At 41.5% G+C, this 24,111-nt stretch overlaps 3 protein-coding genes across 3 annotated transcripts in view; 2 read left to right on the top strand and 1 right to left on the bottom strand.

Annotated features, from left to right (window-relative positions):
* LOC118453432 (protein NLRC3-like) overlaps positions 1-24,111 on the bottom strand; it is an 815,502-nt gene that overhangs the window by 748,506 nt on the left and 42,885 nt on the right. The gene's annotated exons all lie outside the window — the stretch shown is intronic.
* The window catches only part of LOC148105994 (Fc receptor-like B), a 385,026-nt gene continuing 372,536 nt past the window's right edge, over positions 11,622-24,111 (top strand). The window contains exons 1-2 of the mRNA XM_087838025.1: positions 11,622-11,671; positions 13,087-13,128. Coding sequence (XP_087694151.1) covers positions 11,641-11,671; positions 13,087-13,128 — 73 coding nt within the window. The 5' untranslated portion in view covers positions 11,622-11,640. The remainder of the gene's footprint in view (positions 11,672-13,086; positions 13,129-24,111) is intronic.
* On the top strand, positions 17,050-18,248 carry LOC148105995 (uncharacterized). Its single transcript, XM_087838026.1, has 4 exons — positions 17,050-17,383; positions 17,568-17,810; positions 17,954-18,097; positions 18,169-18,248. Exons 1-4 carry the CDS (start codon positions 17,050-17,052, stop codon positions 18,246-18,248), a joined length of 801 nt encoding a protein of 266 aa, XP_087694152.1.

The raw sequence follows: 24,111 nt of genomic DNA on the forward strand, positions 1-24,111 counted from the left end.
AAGGAATAATCCTATTATCACATCCTGATGAGTTTGATCCTGAAGCAGCTTTTATGTCAAACTTGCTGCCTGTTTGACACCCGTCAGAGTCTCTGCAGAGGTTTTAGTTGCAGGCTGACGCTGCGGTGATGTGCTGCCACCTGCTGGCAGCTTCCTGTAACTACACAGTCTGTGTGAACAGCTCCACAGGCGTTCAGTCCCTGTAGTGTCTACTCCACAGTGGGAGCTTGTGCACTCTGTGTGCTGGTGTGAACACTGAGCTGAGAGCATCAGCGACCATAACCATCCATTTCTTAAACACAGAGGTCTCTGCTGTGGTTCCTCTCACTCACCACCAGGTGAGGATTTCCTGTCATTGACACTCACTGGACCCAAACAGGTAATTATAGTGTAAAAAGCTGTTTGTCTACGAGCTTGTCTCTCACACTATCATGTGATTTCCTGAGGTCAGATGGCCCAGGATGTGAGTGGGAAGGGATCTTAGGGGGACACTCCAACAGGGTTAAATCTGGGACTCTTCACCATTTGAAGATTTAAGCCCTAGAATTGAAGAAGCTTCTCAGATGAAGGTGAAACGTCTTCAAGCAGCTTAAAGAAGTCCAGACGCTTTTCTTTCCAAGCTCCTTCGACTACGATGACCTGGATGAACCTTCATGGACATACTGACATAAACTGATCTGTAGAAGAAAATGTAGAAAAATGACTTATATGATAAAACATGTTTATGATAGTTTAAGATATATTTCATACATCACACTGACTCCACTCTGACATCACTGATCAATAATCAAACAGATCAAAGTGATTGATCAGCCATCAGAGGAGTGGGATCAATGGAGCTGCTTCTGTTCCTGATGTTTGATCCTGGACCTGCAGAGGAGACACGACAGCTTCACACAGAAACACAATAAAAGAATAAGTGAAAGCAGAGAGAACCAAGTGAAAGTGAACAAACACCTGTAACTGTGAGCAGCACGACTCTCCATCCATGATGTTTCCCTGGCTCCAGGCCACACAGCTGTCTCTCTCTGTGGGGCGTTTAAGGGTCAGGCTGAACCGTCCGCTTTTCACACGCTCGTCTTTCTTTCACTCGGTCTATGTTGCAATCTGGACTGCAGAAACTGAGCCCTTTGAAAACAATGATGCATTTTAGTCATATGATGCAGTCATGTGACCAATTAAACTGAGTGGGTGGACGGCATTATACAGCAGTTCTTTTGTTTGCTCTCAGTTTTGACAGCCCTGTTAAAGATTAATATCAGTTTATACATGCTGCAGATAGCTGCACATAAAACTTTTCCTCCACATTTGGCAGCGAAGCTTCAAAGAGCCGGAAAGTAAATAAACAGCACATGGAGATGACTTCCTGTGTGAGGCTTCAGTGTTAGTGGAGCCGCTAAAAGTGGTGGCTCTAAATCTGCACCTCAAAGTGCGTTTGCATACAAGTAGAAGGGGAGTGAGTGGGTCAGCGCTCAGGGCTCAGACACTAAGTTGGCCTTAAACACACCATTTATTTCCATGGAAACAGACACAACCAGAGTTACAGGTTAAAATCCCCTATACAATAAAAAGAGTCTCAACACGCTAAAAACCAGCCGCAGAAATAACTCTACACTGTCAACACAAAGGCTAAACTAATGTTTCCATAGGCTAAAATTCCCATAATGCCACAGTCCAGCCACACGCGGGCAGATGTTCCTGATCTGAAACAGGAGAGGAATTTCTCTTCCAGGATGGAAACCACGCCGGAACAAGGGGGCGGGGCTCCTGTCGCAGACCTGTCTGCTCCTGACAGCGCGTCACAGTCCCGCCCCACTCCACACCTGAACACGGCCTCCGTCGTAGCCAGATGCAGGCAGAGGGACACCTGCTGTGGATTGCATCGCCTCCCACTATGCTGGCTTGTGCGCGTTTCTTTTCCTCCTGCTCGCCTTTCGTGCGTCGCCTTCCCATCTCTGCCTCACTATCCCCTTTAACAGGTCAGCCTGGCAGCTGATAGGCCGCCTCGGGGAACGCCCCCACCTCCACAGGTGCTACTATTGTGCGCTTAGTCCACAGTGGATTAAAAGAATATTGTTCAACAACACTAACACACAATATCAGGATAAAACCTGATATTTAAATAAACAAACATATAAATATGACAATAAAATGATGGAAGTAAAACCAACACTATGTACCAATGCACAGTCTGATCAAACTGTGTGACATCAGCATGTTTCACACAGCTGTGACATTAAAGATCAAACTAATAATGAATCACTTTGTTTGTGCAGCAGCGTCAGGAAATGTTCAGGAGCTCGTCTCTTCCTTCCAGCTGCTCTGATGGATCAATAAACCTGTGATAATGTTGTAAAGTGAGTTTGTTTCTGCACTGTGTGAACTCGACACACACACTGAGTCAGTTTCTGGAGCATCCAGCACACAGTCTGACTGCAGCTCTGCTGGACCTGAGCGATCCCTCTGATCTTCTTCTTTCTAATCCTGTCCATCCTGCTCACCTCCAACCAAACTCTCAGCATCTTCAGCTCTGCCACCTGCAGCTCCTCCTGTCTGTGTGCCACCGTCTCCATCACAGCAGGTCTCACTGCATCTCCTCCTCTTCACTCTTACTGCTCTCCTCCTGTCATAGATCAATCAGCCCTGACCTCCTCCTCATCTCTCCTTGTTTGTACTTTCTCTTCTCTGCAGACTCTCCTCCTCACTCTCACTGCAGATCATAACTTTGTCTGCAAACATCAGAGTGTTCATCAGCACTGCAAACGATAAAGGGCTCAGAGCCACCTCTTTGTGACCCCCACTGCCTGAGCCTGTGAGTATTTAGAAAGTAGAAGGACAGAAACTCCAGGTGTGGACGAGGCTCGTTGCATCATCCCCAAAAACAGCTGCTGCTGTGATTCCTGCTGAAGTGTCTGAATATCAGGAAATGTTAAAGAAACAATCGTAAAGTTGTGTTTCCAGTTTGTCGTTATTAGAAACATTATCAGCCACAGGCCGAATGGATTCAATGGAGTAAACTGATACTGGTCCCACCATGACCTCTGACCTCTGACCTGCATCTACAGCACTGAGCCCTGACAGTGAGCAGCACTTGTTTCTTCAGCAGGATGTTTCCCTCCCTGCTGCAGACGGTGCAGGTGGAGGTGTTTGTGTCTCCATCTGTGGGTATTTCAGGGTCAGACTGAGGTCTCCAGGTTACAGCAGCTTTCTCTTCATCTTCGTTGGGTCTCTGTAAAACTTGTGTGTCTCAGTTTGTTCCTGATGTGTTCCTGACTCGTTCTTTGGTAACTAGTCTGCAGCGTCCTGTAAAGTGCTGCAGACATGTTGGATGAAGAGCAGAAGAACAGACAGACTGAGCCTCCACAGTCGGCCGTGTCTCACACGCTTCGTTTCTTTGGGCCTCAGCATCAGCAACGTGTCTGCGGAGGATGTAGGTTTGAGTGACCACAACTGCGTCTTTGTTGACCTTCACTTGAGGACATGCCATTGGATAAAAGAGTCGATTTTAAACTTTAGACACAAAACTCAGATCAGAAAATGGGAGAAATTCCAAAGTTTTGTTGGACACAATCAGCTGTTGCGTGTCGAGCTGCCTCACCTATAAATGTGCGCTCTACAGCAGACAGCAACAAAAGTCTGATTTTCTGTAGATAAGATCAAAGAAATCGATGACAACCCCCCCAGAGCGTTCTTGTTGTGGCAGCTCACTGTTGCTCTACTTTTACACCTGTGACATTTGATGATAATTAGCCATCTTCAGCTCCCTCAGATATTCTCCCCACAAAGCTTTTTGCCTTGTAAACCGTTTTAACGCTTTTCTTCAGACTGGAGTGTTCCAGCTTTTTCAAACATGCTGTTGTGGAAGCAAAGCTCAGCAAACCCAGCTTAGATCCAACATTATAGATCAGTTTCTCCTTCAGGTCAAAGCTTGTTGAGAAGCCGCTTGCTGCCCACCTCACAGCCTGCTTGAAGAAACACGACATCTATGACCGTTTCCACTCTGGTTTTGGTCAAATGCATCCACTGACACTGCACTACTAACAGGAACCAGTTATACTGTGATGTCAGCAGATGGTGGAAAATACACAGTCCTGGTCTTGTTGGAGCTCTCCTGCTCTGAACATCTGAAGCTCTCCACCACATGACTGAGCACAACTTAGGGAGGAACATTTACTGAAGCTGCTGCAACATTTCCTGTCAGCACATGATTGTGTGACAGTCAAGGAGCCACCAGAGGACACCTGCTAACAGGGCTGGGTATCCTCACTGATTTCTACAATCCATTCACTTTTAATCGCTGAAGTTTGCCTCAGACAGTCAGAAATATTATCATTCATTTCCATATTTTTATATCTATAAAAAGAAAGCTGACACTGTGAGACTTCATCAGAGGTGTGAGCATCACAGCAGATGTGTCAAAGTAACTGAGGATAAAACAGAAAAACATGAAGCAGGTTTTCCTGGCCTGGCTTTTTATAGCAGATGACCTTAAAAATATTCTGCAGTAGAACAAAAACACAAGTGAACATGACCTGATGAAGTGAAGCAGAGCAAAGTTACAGAGGTTTGATTACAGACACAGCTGAGAGTTTTGCAGTTTTGCATCATTTTACAAAGTTTGTTCAGTTTGAACAGCAGAAATGAGACTAAGTCAAAAACAACAACAAACCCAGCGGCCGACAGCGCTGTCAACAACGGTAGACTGGTGGGTAATAACAAGCCAATAATGCAGAAAACAGAGATTTTTAGATGGAAACTGATTCTGATGCGTCTTTGTGCAGAATCCGTGTTCCTGCTCTCAGTTACTGTTTTAGCTGTTTGATGGTTGTTGGAACTGTGGGAGATTTAACCTGAGATTCAGGCGTTTCGGGTAAAATACATTTATATTTAAAAATCGATTCAGGATTTTAATGGATCAATGTGACGTTATCCAAGCCAGAATCGATTTAATCACTAATCAAAACCCACCCCTACCTGCTAACCATCGGCATTATGGGTAGTGTAGTAAGAGACACTCACCTGACTTAAAATAGTGCCGGAAATGAAATAAAAGACCTCCAGAGATGATGAGTACAAGAACCAGGAGAACCAGGAGAATCAGGAGAACCAGGAGAACCAGGAGAACCAGCAGAGCTGTGGCCCAGGATGGAAATGGTTCTGTATAGAGACACAAATTGGCAGGTGACCTTTGACTGAATGTAATGAATTAAAGAATGTGCTTAGATTTAAAATGGTTAAACAAGCATGCTTATTGTGACAGTATTAAAAGTTCAATTTGAACGATTGTGATCGTCTACAGCAGGGTTTTGGTTTGATGTTGACCTTTGACCTGCAGTGGGAATCTCTCAGTCTAAATGATCTGACGGAGCAGGTGTAGGTGGCGCTGTCAGACAGGTGGAGGTTGGTCAGGTTCAGGCTGAGGTCTCCAGTTTCCAGAGCGTCAGTCTTCATGGATGTTCGGCCGCTGTAACGCTGGTTTGGATCTTTCAGTTCGTCTCCTTGAAGCTGGTGGACGGTTGGAGGACTGAGGTGGGAGCGACTCCACACCACTGTGGGGCTGTCCAGTTCAAAAGTGGGAAACTCACAGGGCAGCAGGACAAACAGCTCTCCCTCATACAGCTCCACAGCCGAGGCATGCTGGGAAACTGAGGACACAGACAGAGTCCATGTGTCACTTTGAGATCAAACGTGGACAGCTTCAGTTACAGAATATCAAATATCTCCATATAGAAATAAAATCACTGTGCAGGTGAAATAAATAAATACAGTAAAGAAAGAAATAAGACGTGGTATAAGTGAAAAGTCTGAGTTCAGCTCGTCGGCTCACAGAAACACTGACTTCCTGTTATTAATGAGGCGGCTGTGGGAACAGGTAGGAGGCTCCTGATTGGTTCATAAGGTGTGAATAAATGTGTCATGTAGCAGGAAGCAAAGCCACATCAGGCCTTAGAAGGAATTCATGAAAGTGTGAAATCTGTCTGCAGTGCAGTGGAGTGATCTCCTCCCTATGAATGAAGTTAGAAGTCTGGAAGTTTAGGAAGCAGCTGCACGTCAGGAAGCACAAATGTGATGAGGAGAAGGCGTGGAGCGCTGTGTCAGGCTGTGCTGTGGAAAGCTATGAACTTTTGCATGTTTTCAACTGGAAGAAGAAGCAGGATGTGAACTTTGTAGGTCAAAACAAAGCTCAGGGTCAAATTTGATCCAGTACTCGTGTCACCATCAGTGTTGGGCAAGTTACTTTGAAAAAGTAATTCATTATAGTTAATAGTTACTTCTTCAAAAAAGTAACTGAGTTAGTAACTGACTTACAATATTCTAAAAGTAATTAATTACTTGAAAAGTAACTATTGCATTACTTTTAAAAAAAAAAGTTTAACCCTCTGGGGTCTAGGGTATAATTGGCCATTTTAACTACTTTTGATGTTTCCTCCACATTTTACCTTTAAAAACTATTTATTTGCCTTGTTTGGTCTCATCAGCACAAACTCACATGTCTGAATTTACAGTTATGTTTTCATTTTGACTGTATTAACACAATTGATCTAAAATCAGACAAAAAACATAAAATCAGAGTAGAAAAAGTTATTTTTTACTGTAACAACCACAAACATGTTTAATGAATCATATTTCATAACTAAAAAAATCCTATGCACAAGTTTTGCAAACAACAAAGTTATTTGCATCCATTTACCTTTTACCCTTTTTCAAATAAACATTTCAAACTATTTACAGAACAATCAGCTGTTCTTCAATAAGATGCCACAAATTATTTGTGCCACTCCAAAAACATAATTTCTGTCCACTATAAAGGAAACATCACAGCTGATACCTGCAGGCCTGACAGCAGCAGGTGTGTCACTGCTGTTTCTACCTGGAGACAGCAGTCGCCTCATTGTTCTGACACACAACACAAAACTATCCACAACACTACACACTAACTACACAAGACAACACATTAATTACACATTAACTACACACTCCAAACATGCTAAACGTCACAAATCTCTCACATCTCAAAACTCTCTCTCTTTTTCTTCTCTCTCTCTCTCTCTCTCTCTCTCTCTCTCTCTCTCTCTCTCTCTCTCTCGCCGTCACTCATAAAACTCCTTTTTGTTTTTTCTCTCATAAGCAGAGAGGTCTCGCTGCGCTGTCCTTAGACAGTAAACGTGAAGAAACTATTGAGGAAAAACAGGCGTATATATTGTTTATCATGACTCTGGTTTTACTGGCCTATCAACACAGTTTATAAACTGGTATATGTCACCTTGTTGCTTTGTCATCTTTAAGTGGTCATGTGATTGGCCACGACTACTTTATTCTTGCTCAGTCAAACAGCAGCACTCATGCGATTGTTTTGCCCCCTGAGCTCCAGGTGTTGTGCTAGACAGTGATCGTGATCACCGTCCACGGGAGCTTAAAGCTGTAGCGTCCAGATTACTTACAGCTACTTCCTGCAGCTGATATAAGCTGCTGTAAGCTGAACACAGCTTCAACCGTCTGTTTGTTGAAAAATAGTAACGGACCGCATTTTCTTGTTACTAACTGTAACGGCGTTGTAACGATAGGAATAGTAATTAGTTAGATTACTCGTTACTGAAAAAAGTAACGCCGTTAGTAACGCCGTTAGTAACGCCGTTAGTAACGCCGTTAGTAACGCCGTTAGTAACGCTGTTATTCCCATCATTGGTCACGATACTGATGTCCTGACTGCTGATCAGCTGATCGGTCCTTTCATGGTTTATCAGAGGACAAAGAAACTTGATAACTTGATTTAGCTTGGACACTCCACTAATCACAGAGCTCCATCAGAGACCTTACAGTAACTACTAAGCTGCTGAGCCTGTTTGCAGACAGAGGAGGAGCTCCTGGTGATCCGTGTGGGACTAAAAAGCTCTGATAACGTCCATCCAGCAGCTGATAACAGGGACATTTGTTGCCATGTCAGAGCTGCACAGTCAGTCATCAGTTTGGCTCTTTAGTTTGAAGAGTCCAAAGCAGCAGCAGAGAATCTAAAGTGTGTCACACAGCACCAAGTTTCCTTTGGTCACATATGAAATGTGAGTCAGAGCTTCAACTACACAACAACACACACACAGCAGCTGATTGTAACATGAGCTCATCTGAAAGCCACCAAGAAGAATCCAGAGATTTGAAAGTTGCTGCTTTGGATTGTTAGTTTGATCTGAATCAGAATCCAGTGTTTGATGGAAATCTCCTCCTGAAACAATGAATCAGGTTAAAATACTTTATATCAGTGAAGATGTATAATGTAATGTACAGTGGGCTGGTCTCGACGTCACTGAAGCGCTTCTTGACAGCTGCCAGTAAGGTTGCTTTCATTGTCTTGACACCGTGGTCCTCGTCTGTTTCTCTGTTTAGAAGTCTAACTAGCACAGTCACAGCTGGGATGACATCAGAGGCTAGTGCGTCGTAGCTGCTCACTTTTTTAGTTAGTTCCTCAAAGGGGGCGAGGACGGCAACAGTCGTCTCCATAAGAGCCCATTGGTGAGCGGTGAGATAGTCAGGGAGTTCGTGCTCGGACACGCCCAGCACTCGCTTTTGCTCAATGAGGGACTGGAGCATGTAATACGTGCTGTTCCAGCGCGTCTGTACGTCCTGCTGCAGTCTCTTTATTGGCTGGTTGAGCTGTCCCTGAATGTCCTCGAGGCGGGCGTAGGCTAAGGCAGAGTGTTTAAAATGCCCAACTATTTTCCGTCCCACTGCTATAGCCTCAGCTATGCTCCTCTGTGCTAATAAGCGTGGGTAAATAAGCGTGGGTAAATAAGCGTGGGTAAATAAGCGTGGGTAAATAAGCGTGGGTAAACTCTTTGTACTCGTTGTCGTGTTTTTGGTGCTTGATTAAATTACTTGTGTTAAATGCGCTACCTTTAGAGCCTCTGGACAATTTCGCTGAGCACACTTTGCAGTCCGCCTTTGTTTTCACGTCTTCGTTCACTTTGAAATAGTTCCACATGGCTGACTTGTCTCGCCTCGCCTTCTCCCAGCTCTGAGCTGCAGCCGGGGCCTGGGGGCGGGCACTCGGGCCTGGGGGCGGGCACTCGTTGCCTGTGATTAACCCCTTACATGCCGCTCAAACATAGACAAGTCTCAGACCGTGGTATCGGTCCCTGGTATCAGGGGACTTTTAACGAGTACGAGTACTTTAGAAAATGTGGTGTCGAGCCCGATACCAGATACTGTTATCGGTATCGGTGCATCCCTAGTAATCATTGTGGCAAGCGGGCTGTTGACAGGAACAATGATGGACTCTTTGAAGCATGTTGGAATCTGGGCTTTGGCCAGGGAGAGGTTGAAGATCTCCGTGAACACCAGTGCTAGCTGGTCAGTGCAGGCTCTCAGGACCTGACAAGGGATTACATCTGATCCTGCTGCCTTCCTCGTGTTCACTTTCCTAAAAGCTTTCATCATGGGATGCTCTGTCATGAAGAAAGCTTTGTCTTCACTAGTGCTCTCTGCATGCAGCCGTTTGTTCTTTTATTTGCCGCAGTGTCGAAGCGAGCATAAAATGTGTTCAGCCAGTGAAGCGTTGACATTCCTCATTTAAGAAGCTGGTTGTTTATAGTCCATTATTGTCCCCAATCCCTTCCACAGACTCCTAGAGTTGCACTGTTGTAGCTGTGACTCTAGTTTTTCCCCGTAGCTCGTCTTCATCTTTGTATCCATGCTGTGCACGTTGTAAGACACAGCTTTGTATTGGTCCATATTACCGGAGATGAGCCCTTCATTGTAGGCAGCAGTGCGTGGTCTCAGAGCATCGTGGAAGTTTTTATCCACCCACGGCTTCTGATTCGGAAATGTTTGGATGATAGTTCTTTCCACTGTATTATCCGCTAGTTTCCCGATAAAATCCACAACTGCTTCCATAAACATGTAGATGTCATCAGAGCTGAAACATGTCCCAGTCTGCGTCATCCAGTGCGGTCTGCATTGTCATTGAATGGTCATCCAGTGTGTGACCTCCCTCCTGATTGGTCCTTCCTGCTTTAGCCTTTGTTTGTAAACAGGCATTAGGAAAATGGCAGGGCGGTCCAATTTTCCAAATGCTGGCAGAGACTGTGCTTTGTAGCAGTTCTTGAATGGGGTGTAGCAGTGGTCTAATGCCCCTGGTGGGGCAGGTGATGTGCTGGTGAAGGTTATGAAATGTGCGTTGGAGGTTTACTCTGTTAAAATCTCTCATAATAATAAGCACAACGCCCTGGTGAAGTGCTTGTTTTGTGTGAGATCCTCATGTAGCTCACATAAGGCAGTGTCCGAGTCCACGTAAGGCGGAATACAAACAATGCAGGCAGTGACCGCAGTGAATTCCCAAGGAAAAGGGCGACTTTTAATCATCAAAAATTCCAGATTGGGTGAGCAAGAGCATGTGAGTGGAGAAATGCTGAAATCCTCACGCTGTCGCACCATCTGTTGTTCACCATCAAACACACTCCACCACCTCTTTTCTTCCCCGATCCATTATTCTGTCCATGCAGTAAACCGAAAAGAAAGGAGGTTGCAGTCCCGAATATCTCCCTGGAACTTAAGTCTGGCCCTGAGGTCATCAAACTTGTTCTCGATGGACTGAACATTGGCTAGCAGGATACTGGGCATGGGTGCATGGTGTGCGCAACCCAGTAGCCTGTTCCTGATGCCGGCTCGTTTCCCTCAAGGCTATCACATAGGGTCGCGTCCTTTGTTCTCTCTCAGGATCTCTCTTGGCCAGTTTGGGTCCGGAGTTGAACACGATGAAATGTGTGTAAACCAATAGAAACCAGAGTGTCTCTACTGTAGTGAATTTGTGTGTTTTCCATAATGCCTGTGCACGATTGGAGCAGGTAGAGCATAAAGTAACAAAAATCAGCAAAAAATGGAAAAATTGGGTCAGAGCATCCAGCACAGCAGCTGACCTCACCGGGGCCGTTGTTATCACACAGATTAAAATGATTTTGTCCAAGAAGAGCTATTTAACTTTAGGTCTTCAGTAAAAACTTTTTCCATCCATGTAGCTCAGGAAAACTGCAGCTGCTACAGTTTGTGCTTATTGATCACAAGCAGATATTTCTGCTAACGTAATGTGATGTTTCACATTAAATATAACATAATATACATAATTTTTTATAAAACATAGGATTTTTTTCATGTTTCTGATATGGTTGATAGAGCACGATGATCTCTATTTGTTCACTTCACCATCTACTAGAAACACACTGGAGAAGCCATCATTGGCTAATCCTGAAAAGTGTTGTATGGTTCCTTTTCAGCCTCTCTTTAAATGCTTTCATAAGTCTGTCTTTTTTTGTTGTCATGTTACACTGTCCAGCAGCTGAATTCATGTGATCTCACATTAGTATCTGTAGAGCAGCCAATAGAAAAGTTGCCCTCTATGAAAAAAACAAAAACAAAAATCAAACAAAGCTGTGGTTGGTCAAAGTTCCCTGTTAGATTCTCTAAAAGCTAATCAGAGCTCAGATGGGGTACAGTGGACTCCAAATTTACCAAAGAGGCAGTCAAGAGAGCAGGCGTGAAACAGCAGCAGTAGGTTTATTTCTGTGTTCACACTGAAGAAATCAGGAAGAGGAAGCTCTGATGTCTTTAAGGGCAAAGGGGTGAGGTGTAATTGTTCAATCTTTATCAGACACCATGAAGCCTGCATCAGTCACTCTGCTCCTCGGTGAGTCACATACAGAACTTCTACGTGTTCATTTATGACAATGATTAATAATGATTATAATCTTTATTATTACTGGTGGAATTGCTGCAAAGCATCACATCACATGATGTACATGTCATAAACACCCCCCCCCCCCCCCCCCCCCCCCCCGGAGGTTTTTCTATACTAGAAAGTAAAAACAGGGTTTTGTGAAGTCATCAGAAGCATAATAATAAATAAATATGTAGCCCAATAAGTATAAAATCCAGAAAGCTACACAACATGGGGTGGCTGCTTAACAAACACAAGTCTAACTTAAGTTTCACACTTTTTTTGGTAGAAAAAATGAAATTGTTACTTAAATTTACCCAAAATGTCAGAAATCTGCACTGTCATGAACAAAAATTTTGACCTAATTTTTCATGATTTGTTGGGTTAGCCCTCTTAGGTCCAAAGTATAACTGTATTTCACCTTCAAATTGTTTAATTATTATTTTTTCCTGCCTCGCTTGGTGTCATTCTTTTCAGCTCAACCTCACGTGTCGTAATTTACAGTTTTTTCTTTGGCTTACTGTAGTAACACAACTGATCTGAAGTCACACAACAAAAGCAACGGGTGGCAATGAGTGAGTCTGTCTGTGACTCACTCATTGCCACTCTTCCTCCTTCCATCTCCTCATCTGATCTATCACTGTCCATCTGAGAACAAGGCACAATTTGCTATTACATGAATCTATTATTTAATTATCCACACTTAACAACTCTCACACCTAATAAAGTAATGTTAGAAAATGTTATAGAACCAAAATATTGTGTGTATCATTGTTTTTATGCTTGAGTAATCATTTCAAAAATCTATACACATAAAACTTCTGTAAAAGCCCTGTAGCTGAAATGTGTTCCCTAAAACGGTGGACAGAGCTACCCTGACACCCTTACCCAGTGAGCTAGCAGCTATGACCAGCACATGTGTGCAGGTAATAAAAGAACAGGTAATGTCTGTTGCTCTGTTGCACACACAGCATGCTCATTTAGTGTTCAGATTCAGAGCTGATGGAGATCTGAGTGACACTGTGTTGATCATCACAGAGCTGCTTTTTTTTTCTTTGAATAAATAATGAAAATTAATGAAGGAATCACATATATGAAACACAGTGTTCCTGTTGTGTGTCTCTTCTGTGTGAGTAAACAGCCTCTGGCCTCAGTTTATTTCAGGTTCTCGAGTTTTTCAGTTGAGCTGAACTTTACTTCCTGTTCACTTTGTTCCTTCCTTAAACAGTCGACTAATTAAAATTAGAAATGCAGAAAGTTCTCAGTTCTCTTATTTTTTCCTTCCTTACAGCTGAACTCTGAGAGCTGATTAATGCTTGAGTGTGATGAACCTGCACCTTATGATAATATTACTGTATATGAATGAATCTGTCCTCCTGTTGCAGGTGTGGATATGCTGCTGCTGTCTGTGCTCACAGTTTCTGCAGGTGAGTTCATGGAAGATTAAAGATTTAAAAACTATCTAAATTCTTTCATCTGTATTAAAATGATCAGCGCTGCTGCTTTACCAGGTGTAACAATTAAGTTTAACATCCAGGCATCCATGAAAACAGAAGTTATTAAATTTAACGGAGTTAGAAGTTAGCAGGAAGTTAGCTCGCTAGTTTCAGCTCTGCTATCACTTCCAACATAATTGAAGACAGAAGTGGCTCATTATCTGATGCCGTCTCCAGACCAGTATTAGACATAACCTGAGAGGTTGATGGCTCCGTGTCAGAGCACTGGCTATGAATTTTGGACGGATCAGGCCTTAACTTAACGAACAAGTTATCAATCGCTCTTTTTGTATTTTCTCATTATCCACAGCTTCTATCGGGCCTAGGCTTCTCCTCTCTCTATCTGCCTGCACCTTCAAACATACACGCACGTAGGCCTGCAGGAATATGTGGACCACAGTCAATCAGAAAGGTCCTGCCCCTGACTATCTCTGATTGGTTTAGACCACGATATGGGCACAATGTGTGTCTGTTTTTGATGACACAGAGACTTTCAGAATTGTGGAGACTTCTGTTTGTTTTTTTTACTCAAATGGTGTGATCTAAGATTTTTTTTTTATCAAATTGGTCGTACTTCAAAGCCCTGTGTCAAACTCCAGTCCTCAAGGGCTGATATCCTGAAACTTTTACATGCGTCCCCGCTGCAACACACTTGAAAAAAAATGAGTAGGTTGTTGACTTTATAGAACTTGACAGCATGTTGAGGTGGCAGTTCAGCCATTTGGTTCTTCAGCAGGCAGTCAAGTTTTATACAGTCTTGCTAATGACCTACTCATTTCCCATATGGGAAAGATATATATAAATCTTATAAAGTTTTTATCTGTCTTGTATGAAAGTTGTATGAAAAGCATACAAGAGTGAAAACAGATATAAGATCCCTTGAAAAATTATATAATGAAACTTGTATGTTTTGTATACTTACTAAAAAAATATATGAAAGTAATGAGAAAGTGGCCACTTTCATGAGTAAATCACATATGTTTTACTATTTCTTTTCCATATGGATTTATTCAGGTGTGAAACAGCTAATGATATGAACGGAGCTAGAATGACCACAACAAGGAGCCAATTGCAAAAAGTCATCGCTTTTTAATTAATTAATGCCAATTAATTACATTTAATTGCAGAGGAATATTTGCCCCAAAATCACAATTTTTTAATGTTTTTTTTTTTTAAATTTAAATAGGTTTTAGTGGGCGAAAGAATAAATAATAGACACGGACACAAATATTGTTTACCCCCGCGCCTTTTTTATTTATGGGGGGAAAAGCATTTAAACTACATTTCAATTCAAAACAGAGAAAAAAACAATATCCCTTGCCAAAACTGGGCAGTCTTAAAAATAAAGTGCTATTTTAAGTTTTTTAAGTACATTTTCAAAATGGTATTGTCTTTAAATAATAATATAAATTTTCAACATAAAGTGCAGTTTTTCTTCTTAATAAAATAAGGCAGCAACATGAAAGGTTATTTGACCAGCTTCACCTTTAAACTCTGAGTAACATTAGCCAAGATTATTTTTAAAACAGTGTGATCATTTTAGTGCAAAAACGAACAAACCCATTGCACTCACAATATCTCCATGCTTATTTAGTGTCTGTCTCTTTCAGCCATTTATTTAGACAAACTAGCCTGTTCACATTTTCAGAGCTCAGGGCAGCTCTCGTTTTGTTACTATGTGAGCTGCAGGTGAGAACAGTCTCTCACATGGGACAGAAGTGGCAGGACTAATCAGACAGGCCAGGACAGACAGCTGTGGGTGGGTCCCTGCTCGACTGGACCATCACTGCAGCGGTAGTCTGTCTGGCTGCTGGTGGATTTTGCTCTGTACAAACTCAGGGCCCTGTTACACAGGGCGTCCTTATCTGAATCACAGAGGAGCTCTTTGTCTTTGCTGGCTCCTTTGTGGTAGCATTGTTACACTGTTCCTGCAGCAGGACCTCAAGGCTCCTCCAAACCTCTTCTCGCTCTTTCCTTGAAAGACACTTTAAATCCTTAAAGTGTGGTCGAGCACTGTAGCTATCTGGAGCCACTGATGGTTGAGTGTAGCTACACGTTGGGATGTGCAAAGCTGGTAGAGACATACCCTAAACAACTGGCAGCTGTAATTGCAGCAAAGGTGGTTCTACAAAGTATTGACTCAGGGGGCTAACGCACACCCCACTTTTCAGTTATTTATTTGTAAAAAATGTTTGGAATCATGTATGATTTTGGTTCCACTTCTCACGTGTTCACCACTTTGTGTTGGTCTTTCACGTGGAATTCCAATAAAATTGATTCATGTTTGTGGCTGTAATGTGACAACATGTGGAAAGGTTCACAATACTTTTGCAAGCCACTGTATTTTGAGTCATCATCAGAACATGAGACGTATGTCTCACCTGCAAGAAGCTCAGTCACAAACCTGCAGTAGACAGTTCAAGAAAGTAATTTTTAATCTACACAATAACTGTCAACTAAAGAGCTTTTTGAAGAAAGAGTAACAATAAGTTAAAACAGTTTTATTTACCTGCATGGCTCAAGGACAGTCGCCAGCTTTTGGATTTTTACCACTTGCTACTGGTGTATTTCCTCTATACTAGTGGGGCTATCTGTAATGCATCTAATTTTGCTTTTTTTTTCAGTGTCATAAAGCTGTTGAATATTACTTGAAATAGTCTTTTGGCACAGCAGTTGGAAAGTTGGATCACCTGATGCTAACTTCAGCACATTTTGTCCGATGTTGACTTACTAATTTAGGTCCTGAAGCCAGTCCAGGTTTGGGCTGCCAAACTGGGACTACTAGCGCTAACAGCTCCGGCAGTTTCTGTGCTCGCTGCAAAGTGTTTTGCATTTACATGGTACCGTAACGTTGAAGTGCTTCGGTGGTATGCAAACTCATTTTTGCACAGATTGAACAAAACCACGCTATAATCAAGGCTTCCATTGTTGCTTCCATCTTTAGTGGGTAAAAAAACCCCCAAAACTTCACATTTTAAAAGATGTCTACTAACAGTTTCTGAATGGTACAGAGCTGTAGTTCACAATATTACAAAATAAGAAATTTGTAGTGAAAACAAAATGAAGAAAATACTGTTTGCTGTATAGCCTAAAGAGCTTGGAAGCTGCAGCTTTTTTTGCACTACCCTACTGTATATCCTGTATACTAGTATACAGGATATACAGTAGGATATACAGTAGTGTATTAATGTATGCTAGTATACTTATTGTATATATTGTATGTCTTATTCCTCTGTTCCTCTGTCTCTCTTGCTGCATTGAGCATGTGTATGACAAAAGAATTTCCCTCGGGATAAATAAAGTTCTTCTTATCTGATTTTATCTTATATGCTATATAAATTTTCATTGAACTCTCATGCTGAATTGAGTAAATATGGCAAACTGTACTGCAAAACTATTTTTTAAATAATATTTAACTAAATATTAAATATTTAAATATTTAATATTTAAATAAATAAATATTTAGTCAGAGTTAAATATTTAACTATTTAACTTATTTCTTGAGTTATAATTACAGAACAATTTGGAAACCAAACCATATTGAATTTTGCACTACCTGGGCAGGGCAGTGTAAATGACCATGGCAGACCCGATCTCATTTGAAAGCTTTCCAGCATCTTTATTAACACACGGTTGCTGAAACAGAACACTCAAATTGCTGCAGCTCTCCCACTGCCAGCTGCACACATCACCAAGAACGACAAAAAAAAAACACAGGAAAGAACAGCTTTTTATGCCGGCGAGGCATGATTGCAGGTGCTGCGCAGATGCGTCCATCTCGCCTGCAGCAGCATCACAGACCACGACCCGCCGCTGGCAGTCTACTGATAATTAGGTTTTTGAAGTCAGGACATGATCCCTAATAGACACCAGTGGAAACAATTAATGGTTCATCTACATGCAACCCTGATACTGAGTGCAATGGTGTGTGTGTCCTCCAGTGTTTCTGAATGTCAGTCTCAGTTCTTCTCAGGGGAGTCTGTGACTCTGACCTGTGAGGGGGTTCACAGCCCTGATGGTTGGACCCTGAAGAGAAGAAATTACATAGAAATAAAGAGCTGTGGTGAAGACTTTGGCCAGTTTGATGGTTCCTCATGCATCATCTCAGATCTGGAAGCGATGTCATCTTACTGGTGTGAGGACAGATCAGGACAGAAGAGTGACGACCTCAACATCTATGTATCAGGTAGAGAATCTTTGTGATGATTTGGTGTCTTTTTCTGTTGTTTTTGTGGTGATTTGAGACTTTGACCTGCTGCAGGTGCTTTTATTTGCTGCTCATGTTGTTTATAAGTCTGTTACAGAGTTGCTGTACAATCATCCACTAGCTTCATGAGTTTGTGTTTCTTTGTCTGTCTGTACTTGTTTAGATCACGTGATCCTAGAAATGCCTGCTCTGCCAGTGATGGCAGGAAGTAATGTCACTTTGAGCTGCAGACCTCGTTATGACAGTTACAGAGTCATCTCCATCGACAGGGAGTCTGACAGGGAGAGCTTCTCTGCAGTCCACACCATCTATAATGTGCAAAGGTCTGATGAAGGCGTCTACAGCTGCAGTGTAATCTACACTGATATGGTGATGGTATCAGGTCATAGCAGGCTGACTGTTGCAGGTATTTAAAGCTAACAGCAACAACTGTTTCTGATTGAGTGACAGCTTATGCTGAAGTAGAGTGTTGACCTTCCAGTATTTAGCACCTCAATGTGACTGAAACACAAACTTGTCCTAATTTCCATGTGTTCTGCTCTTCCTCAGCTCCTCGTCCTGATCCCACATCTCCTTCTCCTCCTCTGTCTGTGTCTATGCTCAGAGTCTTCTGCCATCTGCTGGTTGTATGTCTGTACTGCATCTCCACCATCCTGATGCTGTTGATCTGCTGTAGCAGGAACAGGAACTCAGGTGAAAACTCAGATATGCACTGACACAGACTCTAATCCACCTCCATTATAACATCTTAACTCTGCCTACAGGAGAGGAACCTGCCATATCCATGTATGATGATGTCACTGCTGATGTCACCCCTGATGTCACCACTGAGCATGAGTTCTGAACTCAAATCTGAAGGAGCTGCACTGTAACATTTATGCCTAAATATTTCCACATGTAGCATCAAGCTGACTGTTTTCTGTCTTGTCTGCTCATGCCAGTAAAGCTTTGTGTGAATTTGTCTCTGGCTGATTGGAGTTTACTTTTAACTGAAAAGTTTGACCCACAGGTTAGCTTCTCTAATCTATCATGTGACCTCTTGTGTCAACTATCTGCAATATTCAAAGAGATGGAATGAAGTCAATAAATAATACTGGAGATGAAATTTATTTTAATAACATTGATCTTTCAACCATAGACACAAATTATGTGTTGACCAACAATTCCCATCAATATTTCCTGTCTGAATTAAAAGGTTTGGCTTACAGGTTGTAACTCTGAAATGACAACACAGGCACGGCTTCTTCAAGACGGGCGCTTTGCTGCATTTAAAACTACAAACACAGAACACAAAGGCTTTAAGCGCTTCGGTCTATCATAAGTAACACTTGTGCTTTAACAACAACAAAAAATTACCTCGTGGCCGCCTGCCACTTCGGAGGTCCTAGAACAATAACTTTACAGTCCTGCACTTTCTAAATTAAAACATAAAATAATTAGAACACCATACATTACAAATTTTCACAACATTACAATACAGTTATAGCAAATGACAAATACCTTGTACATAGGGGTGGGTTTTTATAATCGATTTATCGATTAAAATCGATTCTGGCTTGGATAACGTAACATCGATTCATTAAAATCCTGAATCGATTTTTTAATATAAATTTATTTTGCCCGAAATGCCAGAAATGGTGAAATCTCACAAAATTTCAACAACCACCAAACAGCTAAGACAGTAAATGAGAGCAGGAACACGGATTCTGCACAAAGACTTAAACACAGCGCAACCCGCGGATCAGAATCAGTTAGATGTTGCCTTTCTCACGGTCGGGGCTGAAAGCCAACAGCTCGCTGATTCTGATCTGTGGGCGGGTCCGCGCTTTGTTTTCACGTCCTTTATGCGCTGATTCTAAAGCTGTTAGTTTGATGTCTCTCCAAACAATATCGACCGAACCAGCAGCAAAAGAAGATCCAAACTACGCTTCACATAAACATCGTGATGAATTCCCTCTGACTTTTGCTGTTTTGCTTCGACCACGATGCACAGCTCTCTCTCTCTCTGTACTGTTTTCTTCAATATTCGCTTGCTTGTTACGCACAAGTCTACCGTTGTTTATAGCGCTGTCGGCCAACGTTTTTTTTTTTCGTTTTATATACTTCCGAAAAGAAAACCTAATTTCTGCCGTTCAATACTGAACAAATTTAAACTTTTTAAAATTATGCAAAATGCAAAACGCCGTGTCTCTAATAAAACCACTGTAACGTCAGAGGTAATGTTCATATGTTGATTAATGGTTTTCTTTCGTTTTTGATGTACTGCAGAATATTTTTTATAAAATCCCAGGCCAGGAAAATCACCTTCATGTTTTTCTGTGTTTTATCTTCAGCTACTTTGACACAAAGGTATCTGCTGTGATGCTCACACTTTTGATAAAGTCTCGCGTGTGTCAGCTTCCTTTTTATAGATAAAAAAAATGTAAATGTACTGATCTGAATTATAATATTTCTGACTGTCAAAATTTCCCAGATTCAAATCGAAGTGAATCGAATCGAATCAAATTAAATCGAATCGTGGATCGAATCGATTCAGGACCTTATGAATCGGAATTGAATCGATTCTAGAAATCAGTGACGATACCCAGCCCTACTTGTACAGCTGGTAGACTAACCAGGCCTTTGCAGATAGCTCGCTGAACTCCTTAGCGTGATTATTAAACGTGGGCTCACAGGCTATATTATCACGACCAAACTTCACGATAATAGCGGTGTAACAAAACTTGTTCTTTGTGACAAGATAAACATGTCTCCTATACAAGATAAACACACCTTTACAAAATTGTCCACAGAAATGTACAAGCAAGAACATTTTAACTGCTGGAACCATGAAGATGGTCTAGAAGCCTGTTATTATTATTATTTAAATTTAAAGGAACATCTGATTCCTTCCACAGATTTTTTTAATGACATTAATAGAGATATTTCTTTAGATTTTGTCCCTTAGAAGTAGTTCAAGAATTATTTTAGATTTGAAAGAAGGGGTTTTTTTCTTCAGAATTGGGGATTTGAGTGTCTACGTAGGTTCTCAGTCATCCAGGTCATGGTAATCTGAGGAGCTTGGGAAAAGAAGGGACTGGACTTCTTTAGGTTTCTTAAAGAGGTTTCATCAGAGACACTTCTTCGTTTCTAAGACCAAATGGTGGAGAGTATTTAAGCCCTGGTGGAATTTCTCCCTTAAGAAGGCTGCCGACCCACTTTTGATCATGTGACTCATCACATGAACTAAGGTCTTCTCTCAGAAATGCAGTCTTACACGACTCTCTTCTCTCCTCCTGTTATCCCCCAAAACCCCATTTCCATAGAGACTGTGTCAGCTCCCAAACAGACAAAAAACAAACTAAAAACCAACAAAAAAACAACTTAAACATAAAAAATCACAAAGAAAGAGTATCCAGTATCAGTAACAGTATCCACGACAGCACCAAAGAGTAAAACAGTGAAATGTGGATTATTAAACATTAGGTCTCTCTCTTCTAAGTTTCTGTTAGTACAGAAACGTATGACTCTGGGTACTGTAGCTCCCGTGAAAAAGAGAGCTTCATATCAGAAGTACTTGAGTCCCTGGTATAGCTCTCAAACCTTAAAGCAGATAACTTGAAAGCTGGAGATGAAATGGTGTTTCACAAAGATCATCATTTAGCCTGGAGAAATAGGGTTTCTGGGTTGGACTCTATATGAGCAGCTTCCACTCTGGTTTCACTCTTAAACACACTTGTTTGATTTCACTTGTAAAAGTTGAAGAATATTTTATTGCAAAATTATTTGTTGGTACATCTTTTGAGGGTCAAATATCTTGTTTGATTTGAGGAATGAACTGTTAAGGTGGAAAAAATGAATCAGGTTAAAATACTTTAAATCAGTGCAGATGTATAATGTAATTTAAATGCTGATAATGGTTGTAGTGGGCTTGTAATGTAAATATGTCTGATTAAATGTGACATTAATGCTGACGCTGCATAAACCTGATAAAACAGTTCTATTAGTGGGTCTGTGTGATCAGCATCAGTGGGTTAAGGTGAGGCCTTGACTAGTAGAACGTCATGTTGGTGACAACACATGAGCCAACATCAGACTCCGAGCGCTACGATGCTAAAGATCAGAAGATCCAGTGTGACATCATCGTTACCTGGCAACAGAAGCCCTCATCTGACTTTATTGGAGGATATTTACACCAGCAACACTGTTTAGTTTGATAAGACGGATTAACAACATGCTGTGATATCCAGTTCATCTGTAATAGATACTGGATCTAATCAGTCAGCAGATATTTGATCAGCTTATTTATAACTATACTAGAAACAAACACAACTGTGTTGGTGATTCATGCAAACTTGCATATCAGCCTTTGAAGGTTTTGTAGTATTGAGAACAAAGAGGTTGTGTTAGGGCTGAAAAGCCCGACTTGTTCTCCTCTGCAGGTCATCAAATGCACCACAGAAGTTTGTATTTGCACAAACCTGTATATGTTTGATGGCTTTATTATTCTCTGTTCAAAGACAATACATGTGGAAAATGTCTCGTGTAGTATCAGCTTCATTTAAAATGACTGCAAACATTTAGAGAACATGTGCTGCTGTTTGTCCTACATTTCAACACTGAATGAACCCTGAAAACGTGATGGCAGCTGGCAGATTGGAGTTCACATGAAATATAGGCTGTATGAAGACTGGAAATATAGATGATACAAATATGCAGCAAACATTTGTGGACATGGATAAACTATCTGATCCACAAAGCAGGAAGTGACACAGCTAGAAAATGAAAGTGTGTAACAGCTGAAGTCAAATGTAATGCAGAGTTGAATCTGCACTTGGATCATCTGTGAAAGGTCCACATGTAGGGATTACATGAGTCCTGATGTTTGTCAGTGCAGCTTGATAACTCCATCTACTGTGGCTACATATACTGGGCTGGTAGCTCCATAGTGTTGGAAAGAAACTATTCAATGTGCAAATTTAAAATCATCGTCTCTTCTAACACAGGAGCCATGTTGAGTTTACAGCCGACCACCGTCAGTCTGGAATGGAATGAAGCCCATTGACAGCCAGCAGGTCTAAACAGGAACACACCCATTTGTATGCAATGATGTGGCTGCAGCTGACACAGGATTGGTTCAAACTAAACATCAGACACATTTCACAGAGTTCACAAATAAACTCACGTTTTTATCTTTGAAGATCATCATAAAGTAGAATTGATGGTCCAGTAGAAACAGCAGGAGGTTTGAGCCCTTCTGATGCAGCAGAAACAGGATTTGGAGGAAGATGTTAACAGATTAGAAAGAATTGCACACTGTGGATCAATGCAAGTCTTTCTAGATAGACAGATCTTTAATAATCCTCAGGTAGGTTCCTCTGGGACAGTCACAGATAGAGACACCAACTCTGACGTCCTTTGAAAGTTTGAATTTTCATCACTCGTCATGTAGACAGATGTTAATTCTACATATTCCTAGAACTGAACTCTAAATCAATATGAAGAAAATGCTCCTACTAATCTGCATATATGCTGATATCAAATCCTTTTCCAGCACATGGATAAATCTCTATAAATCTTTCAATCTGATCAGAATGGGCACAGTGTTGTTATTGCAGCACTCCCTGATGTTTGAAAAGCTAAATGTCCATTTTAAAGTGGTCGTGTGTAGGATTGTGTTTCCTTCCTTTGTGCAGTTCTTACAGTAAACATGTTTGAATGTTTCCTGTTCTCCTGATGCTGCTTCCTGTTGGATAAAGTTGGTTTGGAACAACATGTTCTTATAGGTTTCAATGAACTTCAAACTGTGATCCACTTACAAAACTGTCTCATTTTATTGGAACAATCCACATTTGCATCCATTCACGGTACATTTGACATCTGAGCACGTTTGTACACATGATGAAAGGACAGATGGTGTTTGTGTGTCCTTCTTAAACTTAGTGTGAATGTTTCATCATGTAGAACGACTTAGAACAAAGTCTTTGGGAACATTTGGAGAACACGTTTAGGAAAGTAACATCCTGGTAGAACATTTTCTTAAAGCAAAGCAGAGCTGCAACATGACTGTGAGGATTCAGAAGAATAAAGTCAGAATACTTTATTATTATTATGAAGACTAAAGTGCACCTTAATGCTGCCAATGAATACACATGTTCTTTGTGAAAGCATGTGTGAGCACAGCTGACATGCACTACACTGACCCCACTCGCCCCATTTCTTCATCCACTTCTTGCTCTTGTGCTTGAAATGAGACGCAGACGCAGCAAAAGTCAGAGGCTCTAAAATCCACAAAAAGGGGGCTTGTTAGATCAGGATATTGGATGTGATCCATAGAAAACATGGATAATACACCACTTTATTTGAAGACATCTGTAGCACTGCCTCAGTTCTGGATGTTTCCACAGACTCCTCTGTGCACTAAAGAAAAGGTCAAAGGTCAGCAGCACATGTAGTTGGGACAATTCTTCATTTACAAACATCAGTCGCACAAACTACACAATTATTTTCCTCCAATGACGACTTTTCACTTGCAGAAATGGTCCTGTGTGATTTCTAGGCTGTGATATAAAAACTAGTTCCTAATGGCAGCGATTCACTCAGTAAACATGTGTTTCCTTCACCAACCTCACACACAGATCCAATAAGATCAGGAAGTGGGCAGTATAGTACAATATGTGTTATTTTGTACTGTACTGCCCAAACTAAAGATCTGCTGAAGTGCTGGA

The sequence above is a fragment of the Neolamprologus brichardi genome, chromosome 3 (genome assembly GCF_056152115.1).
Source record: "Neolamprologus brichardi isolate AB-2024 chromosome 3, ASM5615211v1, whole genome shotgun sequence".
In the NCBI taxonomy this organism is placed as follows: Eukaryota; Metazoa; Chordata; class Actinopteri; order Cichliformes; family Cichlidae; genus Neolamprologus; species Neolamprologus brichardi.

What these genes read in the sequence shown, in the direction of transcription:
- LOC148105995 (XM_087838026.1), top strand. Translation starts at nt 17,050, where the DNA reads ATGATCCCTAATAGACACCAGTGGAAACAATTAATGGTTCATCTACAT. An exon ending in CCTCAACATCTATGTATCAG is followed by an intron (nt 17,384 to 17,567) that starts GTAGAGAATCTT and finishes GTACTTGTTTAG; the next exon opens with ATCACGTGATCCTAGAAATG. An exon ending in TAGCAGGAACAGGAACTCAG is followed by an intron (nt 18,098 to 18,168) that starts GTGAAAACTCAG and finishes CTCTGCCTACAG; the next exon opens with GAGAGGAACCTGCCATATCC.